General features: G+C 41.3%; 1 protein-coding gene across 1 annotated transcript in view; it reads right to left on the bottom strand.

Moving 5' to 3' along the window:
- Positions 1–8,578: 8,578 nt before the first annotated feature.
- ENPP2 (ectonucleotide pyrophosphatase/phosphodiesterase 2) overlaps positions 8,579–16,332 on the bottom strand; it is a 71,780-nt gene continuing 64,026 nt past the window's right edge. Inside the window, 3 exon segments of the mRNA XM_066176907.1 lie at positions 8,579–9,195; positions 13,807–13,963; positions 14,534–14,666. Coding sequence (XP_066033004.1) covers positions 9,025–9,195; positions 13,807–13,963; positions 14,534–14,666 — 461 coding nt within the window. The 3' untranslated portion in view covers positions 8,579–9,024.

The following is a 16,332-nucleotide window of genomic DNA, read 5'->3' as shown; positions in this document are numbered from 1 at the left end:
AACTAGAATTAAGCAAGGTTACCCAGAGCATAAATGTAGGCACATGTTCACATAAATCTAACTCTGTAAGATAAGTACAAATATTAAATGAGCCTCTTTTTCAGGAATCCATTGCAACAGCTTCTTTTCTTATTCAGAAGAGATGTGCTTGCAGAGTAAACAAAAAAAAGCCCCCCCCCAAAAAAAAACCAAAAAAAAACCCCCCCCAAAAAAAACCCAAACAAACAAACAGAACAACCCCCCAAAAAAACCCAACCAACCAACTAAAAAAGTATTTTGGAAAGGAGTGGGTGGGTTATTTAAATACCAGTGAGGAAGGCGAGTTTGTTAGCATAAGAATGATGTTGGCACAAAAGGGATAAGAAGGATAAGAAGATAAAATCTGACCATGAACTTAAGACTTACCATTTTTATCATTACAGTTCTGGATTTAGCTTTCACGTAGAGCAGAGAGGCCAACAGCTAAACCCCAACCTTGTTGCAGTTCTTACTAGAGGTTTTCTAGACCAACTGCCTTCAGCATCCAGTTGGGATGCAGTGATCTCAAAAACTCACAACTCGAAGTATTTGTACACTCTTTTGAGGGAAATTCAGAAATGCAACCTCAAAGACTGTGGAGTTTGGGATACTTTTTCTGTCAGATAATGCTTATGATAAAAACAAAGTTCAAAAAGCCCCATTCATTCTGAGAATTACACAGTGCATACTTGACGCTGAAATTTTGGGTGGGATTTTCCATGAACCTCTGAATCTTCAAATGTTGTAAGAGTAGTGCAGCCTAGAAACTTCAAATCCTTTTCAAACCCTTGTGGTATGTGCTGTATTATCTTACAAATGACAAGCCTTGAAGTATTTATCCTCATGAATACCCAACTGCCTTTACAAATTCCACGGCAGAGAGGGAAGAGCTGAGGCTCTCAGACCTTCTCTGCCAATCACTCTGTATAGCAAATCCAGCATCTCCAATGGACCATGCTGAGATCTTCAATGCAGCCCACAAGCAACCATGTGAGATTGCACAGCTGGGGGGGGTGCTCTCCCCTTTACTTATACAGCAGGAAAGAAACATTCAGTGTTGGCCCCACTACAGGCAAAAGCAAAGGGGCTGTTTCTCCTCTTGCCCTTCCTCATTTTTACCTCACCCTTTCCTACTCCCTCATAAACCTGCTTAAGATTGCTGACACTTTTACTTCTCATGCACAATGAAAGGCTGTTGAAAAGAAAGCAATTGCCCATGAGGAAAGAGAATTTTCCTGAGGGGTTCTACAAAGGCCACAAAATGAAGGAAATGTAAAACCTTTTCTACAACTTCAGCACAATGATAAAAATGAGCACACCAAAGCCCTCAGAATCACATGCTTCTCCAGTGAGGAAGACAGTATACTTGGAATTTGTGTTGATGACATTATTCAGTGCACAGCTGGAGGGTTCTGAGACAGACTGATGATAAGAGACCCTAACTAAGAGCAGAAAGGGAGAAGCCCACAAAGGACAGCAAACAGGGAGGAGGAGTATGGAAGGAAGAAAGATGAAGTAATGGGCAGATTGTAAGGCAATACCCCAACCTTGGAAAAGAGATGTGGACAGCATCAGATAATGGCCAAGGGGAGTGAGATTTAATGAGATTGACCCATGCAAAAGCTCAGGAAACTGTTTAAACTTTTTTCATCCTTAACTGATTGAACTTTTTCTCAATGAATACTCCAAGGATAAAGTTTAAAATGGAATTGACTGCGTCAGATTTCAGGTTACAACCGGAAGAACAGCTCATGATTTTGACCACAGGAGGGCTCCAAGGTTTCATGAATGCATATGGAAACCGTTTGAGAAAGGTTAGAATTAGATGATGAGGCACAGAAAGTGAAAGCCTTTTGAGGAAGGTTGGAATTAGAGGATGAGGCACAGCAGATGAAAACCATGGAGGTGCATTCTTAGTTCAACGTGGACATCTGCAAGCCCACCTGAGCATGCTGCATACAATGGCTTTTTTCTTAAACAAAGAAGAAAAACAAAAAGAACTATTTTTCTGCAAACTTCTTTTTTCTCTACTGCCTTAAAAGGATGATCATAAAAATGTCAGTTCTTAGATCCTCAAACACCAGTGTTTCTTCTGGTGTTACCAGTAAGGAGAATCTTAGACTTTGTTTTATTTGGCAAACAAATAATGTTTGGGGATTCAATGTTCATCACATGGGAGAAGACTGTTCACATCTGCCTCAGCTGCAGCCCACACAGGTTAGATACAGCCCAGGAGAAGATAACACATCATCTGTGATCTGCTTCCTACTGTCTTTTTCTCTAGACTCTGCAGAGTGTACAGTAAGTGTACCACAATCCTGAGTCCAGACTGTGGCCATGGGGAAGCAGGGACAACTGTTCATGTGGCACTACAATGGAGGAGGATGTAGTTCCTGTCGACCCACACCATGTCGGTGCGCCCAAAAAACATCCCAAAGCCAACTGGAAACATGGAAACAACTACAAGTACAAATAACAACATGCATCCAGCAGAGAGCAGGTGGAACTAGAGCCATCAGCAGTGTCCTAGAGATGTTGTTAGGTGAAAATGGGCCAGTGAGCAGAGGTGATCTGTCACAGTCAGTGCTGAGAACTGGAACTCTGGTTCATTTGGATTGGGTTGAACTTTGTAGTCTCAGAAAAGAAAATACTGACATTATGAATAGCTAACTTTCTCTGTTGTTAGTAATGGTCTAGTCGGTCATGGCCTGTGTGGAGGAGTTCTGGTTGATTCATCAGAGCTTTGGCATTCTGCCTTCAGTGACATTAAATGCCTTCAGACAAAGACAGGTACCTGGGTGAAGGCCACCAGATTAAATACTCTGAAGAGGGTTTTTATCTGCAAAACTGGCCCTGGGTTTTAACTGCGCTGGAAAAGAAAAAGGGGATATATCAGGATCTTCCACATCCTCTTTTCTTCAGAAGTGTGTAAGACCTGACAGAGCTAAGAGCTGGTAGGCTAACACTGAAGCTATTTGCAGATGATTAACAGATCAAAGCTGAAATAAAACAGGGAGGTCAGCAGAAAAAAAATTGCTGTGCAAGGAGATAAGAGAAGTTTCCCACTTCAGGAGATAGAAGAGGTTGAACAGGTTGAAGGTCCAGGAGATGCTGCCAGAAGGGACTGGGGCTGGAGATTTATTTGGTGGGAAACTTCCTGTTCCTTCTTCATCCAGCCTCTTCTGATATATCAGTCCACCACATAGAAAAGAAGAAATAATTCCCTACTTGCCGCACACAGCCAGGAGAAAGAAAACTGAGGAAAATATCCCCTGAAAAGGATTTAATCCTTTTCTGTTGACTGTTTATGATGTCAATCCCACCTCTTTTCTAGTGAATTCCAGTTTTAGGGTCAATCAGTTACAGCTGTGCTAATCCACAGTTACTAACTTCTTTGCTTGCTGATATCTCCATGGTGAAACCCACAGATGAAACCTGGGTGACCTCCATCTGCCTTTCCCTACCGTGTTTAGAAAACAACAGATGAGGTAACGCAATAAGGTAAGGTTCCACAACAACTGTGCACATACCATGGATGCTGTAAGGGCAGGGATTTTCCTTTGTGAGGGCAGGTCTGAGTAAGTTACATCCCAAACTTTTGACTTGTAATGGGAAAGAAACCTGTGGGTTTTTTACCACAGCTGACTGCAGCAATGCTGCTTTTTATGTCAACATACATTTTAGTAAATGTTAGTTTGTACTCTGTGGTGACAGGCTGTTTGCAGTAACCTTGGGAATACTGCTCTTATCTTGTATTTACACAACAAGTGCAAAGAAGCGAGATTAGATATTTTTCCACAATGTTTAAAAAAACCTTTTTTTCTCCTCTCTTGAACAAGGGCTGAACTTTAAACCTTTCAAACACATTTCCCTCATTTGGAAGACGTACAGTTAACGTGGTATTAATCATTTACTGGCAGGTCCATCCTGGTCAGGTTATACTCGTATTTTCATGACTATACCATGTCTCTTAGGTCAAGTGCAACAGTGGTCTGAGAATGCAGTAAGGGAAATGGAAACTAATCAAAAATCAGCCTGGACTAAGAACACAGATAGGATGGACAGGCAAGTACTGTGGCATCCCTCTGGGAGACAGGAGAACTCTGGTAAGGAACCAGGCCTACCAAAAGCGTTTTGATGCATGGGATTGATAGAAAACCAATTCAGCATTGCTTATTGCCCCCAAAGGAAGGGAGTTATGCTCTTACCCCGTATTCAAATTTTATTTCAGCCACATGATTCTGAAGCTTTTGCTTTACAAAACTTACCTTGTGCTCCCCCATCAGCGATAGCACTACCAGAAATTATTTCAAAATGTCACATATTAAGCCCTGCACAGGAGTACTGTGACTAGCTTTACAGGCCATACTGTATGCATGCCCTTAAACAGACTATTCAACCTCTCCATGCCACAGTTTCATCCATGCCTGTGGTAACAGCAGCATCCCAGATGTGTGGTGAAATGTCATTTGTCTCTCTGTGCCAAACGAGCAGAATAACCCCAGCTGCTGTAAGTGCCAAATTCATTGGAAGAGCACTGTACTGGAGCAGAGAGGAAGTAGCAGCTCTGTAACACCCACACCCTCCCCTGCCCTGGGAAAGCCCAGTTGTATCCCTCTCTCACAAGGCAGAACAAGTGGATTTGCCCCTCTGTTGGTATGGGCTTGGAGGTTTTTTAAAAAAAGGTATTAAGGCGGAATTTTCTCAATTGTACTGCAAGCGGTATCTCCTCTGTCTCCTGTAGAAAGGAGCTACGGTAATCTGCACAGAAGTGTAATACAAATTTAAAGGTAACTAAAGATGTTTGATGTGGATGTGTGACTGAAGCAAAGGATTGCTGGAACGTCAGATTCCCACTGATGTCATCAATAAGATTACAGCAATGTCTCCACCAACCAGCAAGAAAGAAACTTAAGTGCCATAGGTTTTTGGAGAATGCACATCCCTAAGTACAGTCAGATCATGAGCCCTCTCTACCTAGTCACCCGCAAGAAAAACAATTTCCACTGAGGCCCTGAACAACAACAAGCCTTTGCCCAGATCAAGCAGGAAATCGCTCATGCAGTGGCCCTTGGCCCAGTCAGGATGGGACCAGACGTGAAGAACGTGCTCTACTCCGCAGCCAAGAGCCATTGTCTGTCCTAGAGCCTTTGGCAGAAGGGAAAGCCCCCTTAGGAGGTTTCCTCCCAAAAATCTGCCTTAAACTTCTACAAACATCCATTCCTGCTGCTACAGTTTTTTTCTTTCAGGTCAGGTCCTGCACTCTATCCTCACTGTCCAAGTTCTTGTTCTTTCCTGCAACAAGCAACACCTTCAGAGGGAACCTCCTTCAGCTTTCCTGAAAAGCTTTTTGCTTCCTGGCTGTGTGCAGGAATTAGAGAGCTATGTCACCTGTTGTACCTGACAGACTGATGTATAGGATGAAAGCAAATGCAAGGGAAACAGGGACTCCATAAACCTGCCATGCATGTGTATTTTCATTTGTAAAGTCTTAAAATCTTCACACATTCAGCTGACCAACTGTTTGCATATAAAGCACTGAGAAGCAAGGGATCATGGCAGGACTGCTGTGCAGCAGCCTCCAGGGACACTGCAAGATTGGCCTAATTACACATGGTTATTACTCACACTAAATCCCTGTGAACTCTAGAAAAACCTTCACAAGATGCCACAGACCTGACAATTAAATATTTTCATTTTCTTGTTCATCTGGAGATGAAATTGCTTCATAACAATGCAAACTAATCTGCTGTTACCAAAACAGAACCAATGTTCAAAAAAGTGCAGAAACTGTTGAATATTGTTCCTAACCTCAAAAAGAGGCTAAAGGTTGGACATGGAGAAGAGGGAAACAGCAAGTGGAAAGTCTCTATCTAATCAAGCTGTTAGCTGACCAGGACAGAACATAATCATGGGGACTTTTGCTATAATTTCACCATCAGGACCATTCTGTTGGTCAGGTTACTTGAGCTGCTTTCAGTGATTATCTATTAAGGATATGTGACTGTGGAAAAGGGGTTAAAAAAAAGTAACAGTTTCCTGTACCAGGGTTATTCTAGTTGCATAACTACATCTGAAGGATTTTTCCCAAAGCAAAAGGACTTTGCTAGGTGTGCAGGACACCAAGGCTTTTGTTGTTGTGGCAGTTGCTCAACTGAACTGCCTGTAACCCAATGAACATGCCTCAAGTTTGTATCACCAAGTGCAAATAGTAATTACCCAAATCCTCAAAAATAGTGTTTGCTTGACAGAAAAAATTCAATGCTTGTTCTCCTCAATGGACCTCTTGCTGAAGCCAGAGAAATACCAAGAAAAGGCAAATGTAACAGAAACAAGTGGTATTTCATCTTTTCAAAATGGTCTAACAGGATTGGAAGGCAGAATGGTTCCTTCCCTCTGCCCTAAGCTAACATTCACCTTGAAGATTACCAAAGGCAAATTACACGTTTCCTTTAAAATACCAGTTGTTCCTGCAGAGCTCATGTTGCTCAGAGGGATTTACAAGCTTTGCATTAGAGCTCTTGTGTTGATAAGGCATCTTTCAATGGGAAAAGTATCCCATGCCATGTGCAGAATTCACCACAAATACTTCTCAGCACAGTTATTTCTGCTAATGCAGTAAACTAAAACAGCAATACCACGCAAGAGCATGGAACCAAAGGCTAAAGAGAAGTAGGTAGAACAGAAGTAAATTACTAGTATTTACTATCACAGTAAGAAACTCAGTCAAAAAATTGTTTCCCTAAACACTAATCACCACTCTTTAGTGAAACCTAGAGTTAAACTGTCTCTCCCAACCATTTTCAATCACTAATTACATTTCAGAAGCAAACTTCTCTGAACACAAGATTATTTTTCAAAGCTTGAATGTTCTTTTAGTATAAATTTCATGTTCTTTTGGGAGAAAATAAAAGAATTACGTAATTTGTTCAATTTGATTAAAAACCCAAACAAACAGAGCAACGGATTAATGTCAAAGCAAAACAGCAATGGTGGTCTTTAGTTTAGTTTATGAACCACCACATTAAATCATCGCTAAAGTTCATGTTGAAGGAATTAGGTCTCAAGAGAAAGCTCTTTTAAATCCAAAGGAAATACCCTTTGTAGTACATGTAATAACATAAAGTTTATTGTGGCAAGAAGCCCTGCTGAAACCTTACAGGAAAATATTTCTGTGCTACCAGACAACCACAAGAGACAATTTTTTAGTTGCAAGAATAGGATGTTCCCCATAGCTTTGTGCAGTTATTAGAATTTCCATCCTAGCATTTTGGATGTATTATAAAGTATTCAAGTTTTGTGCTTTTCTAAATTAAACAGAATTTGGCACCTAGAATAATAAATTTTTGTCTGGTCACAAGAACTTTATCATTGATGTTAACATGATTAATTCCAGTTTACTATTTTCTCTTAGATGGATGCTACAGGGATGCAAGCTGGTGTTGTGCTAGATTAATTTTACTTAGGAGACCCTGCCTATTCATCTGTGTACATGGCTGAGATGCTTCCCAGCCTCTCCCTCTTCCCTTCAGCAGTTGCAATCCTCAAGGAGAAAAGAAACACAAAAAACTTTTGTAGAGAGAGGGAAATCTGTAATCCCAAATGAAGGCTTCACTATAGTGTTGTTAGTAGATTCAGCCTCAAAGGCATTCTAAACAATAATTTCTCTTTTCCATCATCTAGGTACACTAACACTAATGCTCCATAATATATGTCTTCTATAAAAACTGTCCAAGCCGAATCAGGCCATTATCCAGATATCAGCACACAACAGTATCTATTACACTGTCTCAGGACTCTGCTCCCAGTGACACTTGAAGGGGCTTGCCAGCATTATGAGACTGTTACTGCAGTGAAGTAGCAAACAGAGATTTGACTCACTTGAACAAGTAGGTGATGGTTCAGTATCACATGCACTGTATAGACTTCACTGTACCACAAGTCATATGTGTGTAGTCAGACCTAGGGGTTTCCTTTGAGAATGAGGGCTGGCAGTAAGTCTCAGACTAGGGGAACGCATCTCAGGCTCTGTACATTAGAACAAGATGATAAAAATCAGATTTTGTCCTCCCAGCTAAAAACCCACTGCTGCAGGTTTAGCAGCGTCACGTCTTTCAACATCTGTCTTATTTCAATTTTCCCCAAAGTCAAAGAAAGGTTCATGGAGCAAGTATTCCAAGGAACCAGTGCAGCTGTGGTACAGAAGGGGTGTAACTCAGCCCTACCAATGATAAGAGATGTTGTCGCCTTGCATCCTGTCCATAGCTCTGGAGCAGGCCCAAGTGGCCTCAGGCAGAGGGTACCCCTGCTAGCTCATGACAGCAAGTATCCTTCCCTCCCAGCTCTCCCCCTATAGCAAAACCTAACCAGTAATGACTGCTGGGGGTGTCTGTTTTTTGGTCTCATTGCTGAGTACCAGGGCAGGACACCTGGGCCCCTGGCAGTCCTCTTACCAGAAAACCTAAACTCCTGAGAAGGGCTCTACCCAGTAAGAGATCTGCCAGCACTCAGCTGCCTGCAAGCCCCTCTGAACATCCCTGCGAAAGGAAATCAAAACACATTAAAAAAACTGAATGTGTGGTTTATTATATTTAAGATGCTATTTGTCTATAGTGTTTAAATATGTCTGTCACACAGTTATCAGTAAATGAGTGTAATTTTACATGTTCAGTATTTTCATACACAGTACAGGACAACAAGTGTGGTAAAGGAGCATGAGAAATTAGTATTTCCTTGCTGTATGCATCAAACCTTGCAGCACCACTTAAAAGCTCAGAGTAAGGACTCAAAAGGCAGTATTACAAGCACTACTAAATCAACCAAAAGACATACCTATATTAAACATTAGAGAAACAAAACAAATGACACAAAGGTTTAATGTTTAAGATTTGATACAGGATTAAAATACTAATATTTTTAATGTCCTGGCTTCAAATTAATAAATATAAAAACAATATAAAAATATACACCAGTTGATAAAAGGATGCACTGAGTAAGGTTAGAAAGCTAAATTTCACTTTCAAATGTATGCAGGTATGTCTTTAGGGAGAGGATTTCTGTGTAGCTGCGACTGGTCTTTCTGAAGAAGTCCAAGCTAGTGAGCTGTTCGATGTCACGGACACGCGCAGTGTGCATCTTAAGAAGATCTTCAACCCACTTTGATTCATCCTCTGAGCTCTGGGAGAAAAAAAAAAAAAAAAAAAAAGCTTTATAACAAGTCTTGTCAAAGATCATCTCCAAAAGCAAATGCAACTTGTCTACACATTTGTTGCAGATTCTTCAAGATCTCCGTGCCTTATTCAAGAATGAATAAAGTAAATGAGTTCCAAGAAAATAAATTTGACATTTAACATGCAAAATGAATTCTATAGTTCTATTTCAGTACCCATTTTAGGATGGGGTTAACACAAAAAACATGATCATCCAGAAAAAGCTAGCCTCAAGTTGCAGGTGCTTCAGAAGAACAGCCATAGGTTTTCAGAAGATCCACTGGTCACTCCATGTTTTTTTATCTCACAGAAAGAACTCCATATTAATTACTTTTGAATTACTAAATCCCAAACTCTGTTTGGCTTTGAATTCTATGCCTACACATTATTCTCAATTTTCACATCATCTAACACAGTAATCTTTTAATCCTTTCATTTTACTTTCAGGAGACTTTTACAATTCATTACACAGTTGGGACAATGGTTTCTGTTGGTACCGAAAAACTCTTGTGATTGGAACATACATGTTATTCACTGATAGAAAAAAGAATTTCACCAAGCATTTCCTGATACCAAGAAAAAAATAATCAGGAAGGTTATGCTGACAGAGTGACTGGGGCCAAGTTGTATTCTCTTAGGGGATAGCTACTGCCTCATGCCTTGTGCCAGCACCAGCGCATGCTGGAGTCATCCACAAACTAAGGTAACTTGCAAACACATTAGAAAACGAGCCCTGCAAAACACTGCAGTGACTGGCTGTTTGCGTGCCTTAACCAGCACAGCAACATGTGCCATGAGCATTGCACCCAGGCCTGGGGACGGCACAGCAGGGAGCAGATGTGGAAAAAGGACAAAGCAAACAGGACTTTTCCCCCTTTGGCCCCTCTGGGCTGGTACCTCTACACCACTTCTAGGGAAGAGAGGAACAGCGGGTTGTATTTCGGGTATTTAGACTTCATGTGTGTGACTTGGAAATTTTGCTGATAAAAATCTATTTCTAGGCTTATTCCTGGAACTGAACCCTTTCCTGACTGTCTCAGCAATGTCCTCCTACCAAATGATCCTCTTATGGATCAAGACTAAACTCCAGCAATGCCAGAGCCTATCCAGTGCAGAAGCTGAGCCACAGAGCAGGAAGTGGGTCACCCAACAAAAGCCAGGAGGCTGAGCATGATCGTTTGCACAGAGAGGACACAAAGTCCCAGACACATCACAGCTGGCTGCTCTAAAGCAAATGTCCATGACCCAGTCAGCACCTGTCTGGTTCAAAGCGCTCAGCCCCCAGCCAGCTTTCCTGACCATATCACTAACAACCTGAGGGGCAAAACCAGGTGTGGAACAAGAAAAGAAAGATGCAAATTAAGAGGGAAGGGTGTGTCCTGGTCACTCCCCTTTGCCTGCAGTGCCATGCTCCAGGGATGCCACCTGGCAGCCTGAGGCCACGGGAAGCCCCTGCTCAGCCTTCAGCCTGGCAATCAGGAGTCTGCAAACAGGCCTCAACAGGCCTGCTAGTGCGGATGCAGCCACTGTAACATTTTTGCTTTCATCAAGCCTTTATTGTGAGCAGGAAATTTGCAGAGCTCAAAAGGAAGTTATGAGCCAGCTACAAAGCTATTTTTTTTTGAATACAAGCAGTTTGCAAAAGATGTGCAGCATGAATAAATCACAGGATGGGGAGTCTTGTTTAACCTAGTCCAGCAAGACAGCATTTGTATGACTCCAGAAAAATTAATCAACTATTCTACGTTTCATTTTTTCCAGTCCACAACTGGCACATGAAGCCTCAGGCCCAGCAGCAAGGATTTTAAATATAGGGATTAACTAACACAATATTATATTACTATGTAGCAATGAATGAAGTGCATACATTCAAAATGACAGTTTTCTCCAGCTTTGGTGCTTAGTCTCACCTCAAAAATAAGGAGAGTTTTAGAAGGAAAAAGTAACAATTGAAAACATGGAGATAAATAGGAATAGGTGATCAATTAGGAGGCTAACCCAAAATCCAGTGGAAAAAATTGCAGATATTCTGCACAAGAATCTCTCTGAATATCAATTGGAAAGCTGAACATGATGCATGTGGACAGGTGGGTGAAGTCACTTATGAAAAGAAATTTAAATGTTTTGCTGAAAGAGAAAACAGTGGCCTGGAGGAATTTTCTAGTAGTTTCTAGGGTTCCTTCGACTCTGGTCTTGAAAGGATTTTTTTGTAATGTTTTCACACTTGCTTCTTGTGCCAAGGTCATTAGTCACTAGCAAAAACCCCAACAGCTGGGAACTCTTGTCAATGCAGAGGAAGAATGGAATAGCACAGTGGAGGATGCAGATGCAGGAGCTCCCAGGATAGCATGAAATTGGGTTATCCAAACTGACAGACAGAAGAGGAGAACCTGAGTGTACCAGTTGTGCATGAATACAGCTATGGAAAAAGCAAATTATAGGTGCTTTCAGAGGAGTTGTGTCCAGTGGAAAGAAAACCATTTTCATTTAGAGATCTAGGCTGCAGTACTTAATCTCATTCATGATTCAGGGGGAAAAAAAAGATTGGACTGGATGAGATGCATGGGAAATCTACCAACAGTCTCATCCTCCCTTACAAGAGCAAAAAAGAGAGAAGTTATTCGCCTTGAGAATCATCATAAATCACCTCTAGGGTAAATCCCAGAGAAGTGCTATTTAAGACATAGAAAAATGTTGACACAAGAATAAATCGGCATAACCTCACCATGAATAAACACAGTTTCAAAAAGGAACAAATTCAGATGAGAAGAGTAGTGGTGTTCTTCAACGGCTGTATGAAGAGAATGTGTGTACAGCTAGAGCAGAGCAGAGGGAAAGCTAGTATTTCTTCAAATCTTAAAAGAAAATGGTGGAGAGTTTAAGGTAAAATTCCTATATTATCCCATGCATTTCATCCGTGAAGTATGGTGAGATTTTACACAATCACTTCTTTCAACAAATAAGATGGAACACCATGTGCAAAAGTAAGGCTGATGGATTTCAATGGCAAAAATTTGCCTAACTGTATTTTCATTCAAGAGCAACATTTAAATATTTTGGAGTGGTTCTTTGCTATATAAAAGGCATGGATCAATATCTGCTAATGACCTTGCAGAAGCACTGAAGTTTCTCCCAAACTGTAAATACATACGCTGTATGTATTTACAAGTAGAATGACCTATAGAGTAAAGAAGCCTGGTTTGAATTGTAAGAAATCAAAGACTAAAAGAGACCATTATTGTAAAGAGCTCATAAAAAAGATTTCAGCAGTTTAAGACAACTATGACACACAATATAAGAATAAAAAAAATAAATTACTTTGTCATAAAATTACATATGGGCAGAGTTACAAGGGCAGAGACACTAATAACTGCCAAAATAGTAATTTCCAGATCACTAACTGGATCTTGATTCAGAGAAAAGCAGTCCAGGGAAAAGCCACAATGCAATATATGTAGGACTTTCTGAGTCTTCTGATGGAAGACATCTCTGCCCAAAACAGTTGAGATCCAAACAGGGGAAAACCAGACCTGTTCAAGAGAGAGGAATACTGCTCCAAAAGCATAGGTTTAAAAATGGGCCCTGAAAGCAAGCAAAGTTTGATGAATGAAAAAGAAACAAGCGTTCAAGGTCAACTGTGCTCAGAGTTGGAATGACTATTTCTGCCTGTAGCTGGAATAGGACTCTTAACTTCTTTTGCCAATACAAAATTTATAACATTAATGCGTTCATTCAGGAAACAGTCTCCTGGCAGCCTATAGTGAAGTGTCTGTGTGCAGGAATCCACACAGCTGTGTAATGGGAGAACAAGTTCAGGCGGAAGGACAAGTCTAAATACAGCTGCCTGGGAGCTCTGCTGTCCTTGCGGAGTGCCAGAGCCCACGGGGGACCCAGCTCCCTCCGGCCACACAATCAGCTGCCAAGTGTGCACTTTCTGCAGTGCTCACCAGACCAAAGCCTTCATCAAGATTCTTACAGTAGTGGATCTTGCATCCTAATGGAAGATAGGAAAGAAACCAGGAGGGTGTTTGGCCATCTCTGTAAAAAGAAGCCGAAGTTTTCCCTTGAATCAAGGTGTTCTGGAAACAGTAAGAATTGGCATTCTACCCTTGGCAGGTTATAGCTTTTAATACTTTTAATACTGTGTGGGTTGGATGTAATCATGCTGACTGATGCACCCAGACTGCCATAGCAGACATTGCATAGTACCTGCAAATGTAAACTGACCTCCATAAAGATATCAGGCTAGCTGCCAGCATAGTATGTTTATACATACAGCCTCCCCCCCAATCTGCTCTGAAGGTTACACTGACAAAATGTAGAATTCTACAGGCAAAACCCAATACTGCCAACCTACTGTATGTCAGTTCTTCCAGACAATTTTAGGTGCAATAATAGTTCCATATTTTTGCTGCTATCATGGAGGAGTGCTTTGACCAAAGAGCTAATGACACTTAACAGAGGCACTACTCTGTGCTTACCATTCAAGACATTAATGAACACTTGGTTCTAATAGTGTGTTTTCACCCATCCCAGGGACATGCTTACCACAGGGCTGCAGTAGTGCAACCAAACTTACATTGCAGCTCTCATCATTGTCAGGCCGGTGGGGAAGGATGTATGAGAGAACGGAGAGTGGTCCATCACACTTGTCGGCTGGCTGAGTGAAATCTAAGCAGCTGGTTATGATGGCATAGTAATGCGTTGGAACAGGGATTGCACTGCCTTCCACAAACCTGGGGGAATAAAGCAAATATTTATCTACAAAGGATGAACTTGTTTGGAAGAACGTTGCACAAACAACATGGTCTTTCCTCTCCTACGTGTGAGGACACACATACATTGCGAGATGTGCTTGATTCCTGAACACTACTGGAAGTGAGCATCCAATTAGCTCACACTATGCTATAGAAATACCTCATGCAGTGCTGAATAGCTTCTTCAGTTCAGAGACATAGAGAGAAGGCATTACTGAATTAACAAAAGACTTGAGCATGTAACTCAATAGCACAGCTCTCAAGTTCTGGAGGATTTTAGAGACAATAGACTATGTGGAACCAAATTCAACTTTGTCTCGAGGATGAAAACAATTTCAAAGTCAAGGTGAACAGTTAACTGCTGAATTGCCATTTCCTTTTTTTACCACTGTCCTACCTACATAGGCACTCAGTCCCATATTATTTTAGAAAGGGCTGGAAAATTATGTCTCCTCACGAAAATTAAATAATGTGCAGGTAATTAATTGTTTAAGATAAAGTCATCATTAAGAGAAGCAACAGCAAACCAATTTAAAGACAAACTCTTACTGCTTTATTTTGTCGGGTGTGTCATGTAAACCATCATAGTCATAGTCAAAGATTGGTCCACTTATAACATTGACTCCATTTCGTTCAGTGGCATATCTCTTCACCAAAACCCTTTGGAAATAGTTCCATACCTCTGTGGGGGAAAAAAAAGAAACCAAACCAACCAATCAACCAAAAGTAATAAATAAACCCCAAACCCAAAACAAACAGAAAAAACCTAACCAAACAAAAACCCCACTACACACCAACATTTTTGTCGATAAAGCCTATTCAGACTTCTTTGTTCCCTGTTGATTTTCTTCTCCAACCAGTGATAAAGGAAATATCACTTATTAATAAACAAATTATACCACTCCCAGGCTGGCATTGCCATAGGCCTTGCACAGGAATTCTGCGGTTCCTTCGCCAAGCTATAGAAAGAGATATTCACAGGTTTTTGATATCTCTTTAAACACTGCCTTTGTCTTTGTTATCTGCTTAAAGGGAACTTGCTGGGGTGATGTTCTTTGGGGTTTTCTATTAATCTTAAAAGGGATACGGTACTGTAACTAAAAGATAAAACCAAACATTTTAAAAGAAACAGAAATGTAAAGGTCATATTCATTCAGTTAAATTCTCCTTTGATGCAAAATGTTTACCTTTTAAACTAGGTGTCATCAAGGATGACCAAAGTCATGTCATTACAGCAACCTTTGGGAAGAGCATGATACACTTTCTCCCACCGTGCCCTCCTCAACAAATTAAGATTCTCCCAGAGATTGCAAACACACTGGAACCTCCAGTGAAATCATTCTTTTAGTTCTTCTTTTCCATTTTATTTTAACTAACAAAAGTGTGGGTAAACAAAACTTCTCAGACTGGTAAGAGTTTAACACTTGTCTTGCCAGCTCAGACCATTAAGTCCATGGCTCACAGGAGCTGGTGGCAACTCCAGCCTTAGAAAGCTCCCTGGTACACCTTGTTCTAAGATTGCTCAGTGCCACATGCAGCCCCAGCTGGGGCTGATGCCCAGGGCCCCACCAGCTGTGGTCTAATAAGAACCTCAGCCTAATCACTTGGCAATACCACTTCTACAGCTGCTCACTCCTCCAGTGCATACGCCTTAACAACAAAAACAGTCCAAAAAGGAAAGATTCCCTCCTGCCCCATTGCCTCGAGTTCTGTATCTAAATCAGATCCCAGCTGCACTTCCCACTACAACCGCATACAGAGCAACGCCAGGGCAGTGAGGGGCCAGCCCAGGGGTATAATTTTTGGAGCTCCAGCAAAGCAGGAGTTGCTTCAGCCAGTCCCACTATGAAAAACATGGACACAGAATTACTGCCAGTGGGGATAGGATGGGACAGTGAACATAAAGCAGAGGAGGGGGCCTGTGCAGCCAGCACTACCACCAAAGCCAGCGCAGCATACCACTGCCACCTCCTATTTAACCTGTTACAGAAAAAGATCCACATAATGAGCTCTCAGCACTGCAACCTGCACACATGGAGTGGTTTGTAATTCCCCAGGAATGACATTAGTACCAGAATTTTTTCGTAAGGAACCCTTCATCCACATGTGATGAAGAACGCCAGTAGACAAAACGAGCTGCTAGAGGTGGGTTGTTCTCCTGTGATTAGCATTTCAGCCAAATACTTAGATGAACATTAGCATTAAGAGCATTTTTATGAAGTGATTCAGGAGTGGGAAATCCCCAGTAATTTTTCACTCTTTAATCAGTCATGTGCTTTTGCTCAAATTTCCAGCAAACATAACCACTTGGTCCTACACAGAGGTTTTTCAGTTAAAAACACTCTTTT

The sequence above is a fragment of the Chamaea fasciata genome, unplaced genomic scaffold (assembly GCF_029207755.1).
Source record: "Chamaea fasciata isolate MVZ Bird 193981 ecotype frontalis unplaced genomic scaffold, bChaFas1.0.hap1 SCAF_1, whole genome shotgun sequence".
Classification (NCBI taxonomy): domain Eukaryota; kingdom Metazoa; phylum Chordata; class Aves; order Passeriformes; family Sylviidae; genus Chamaea; species Chamaea fasciata.
The sequence above is the reverse complement of the archived record's forward strand: the minus strand, read 5'-3'. Positions and strand labels throughout refer to the sequence as shown.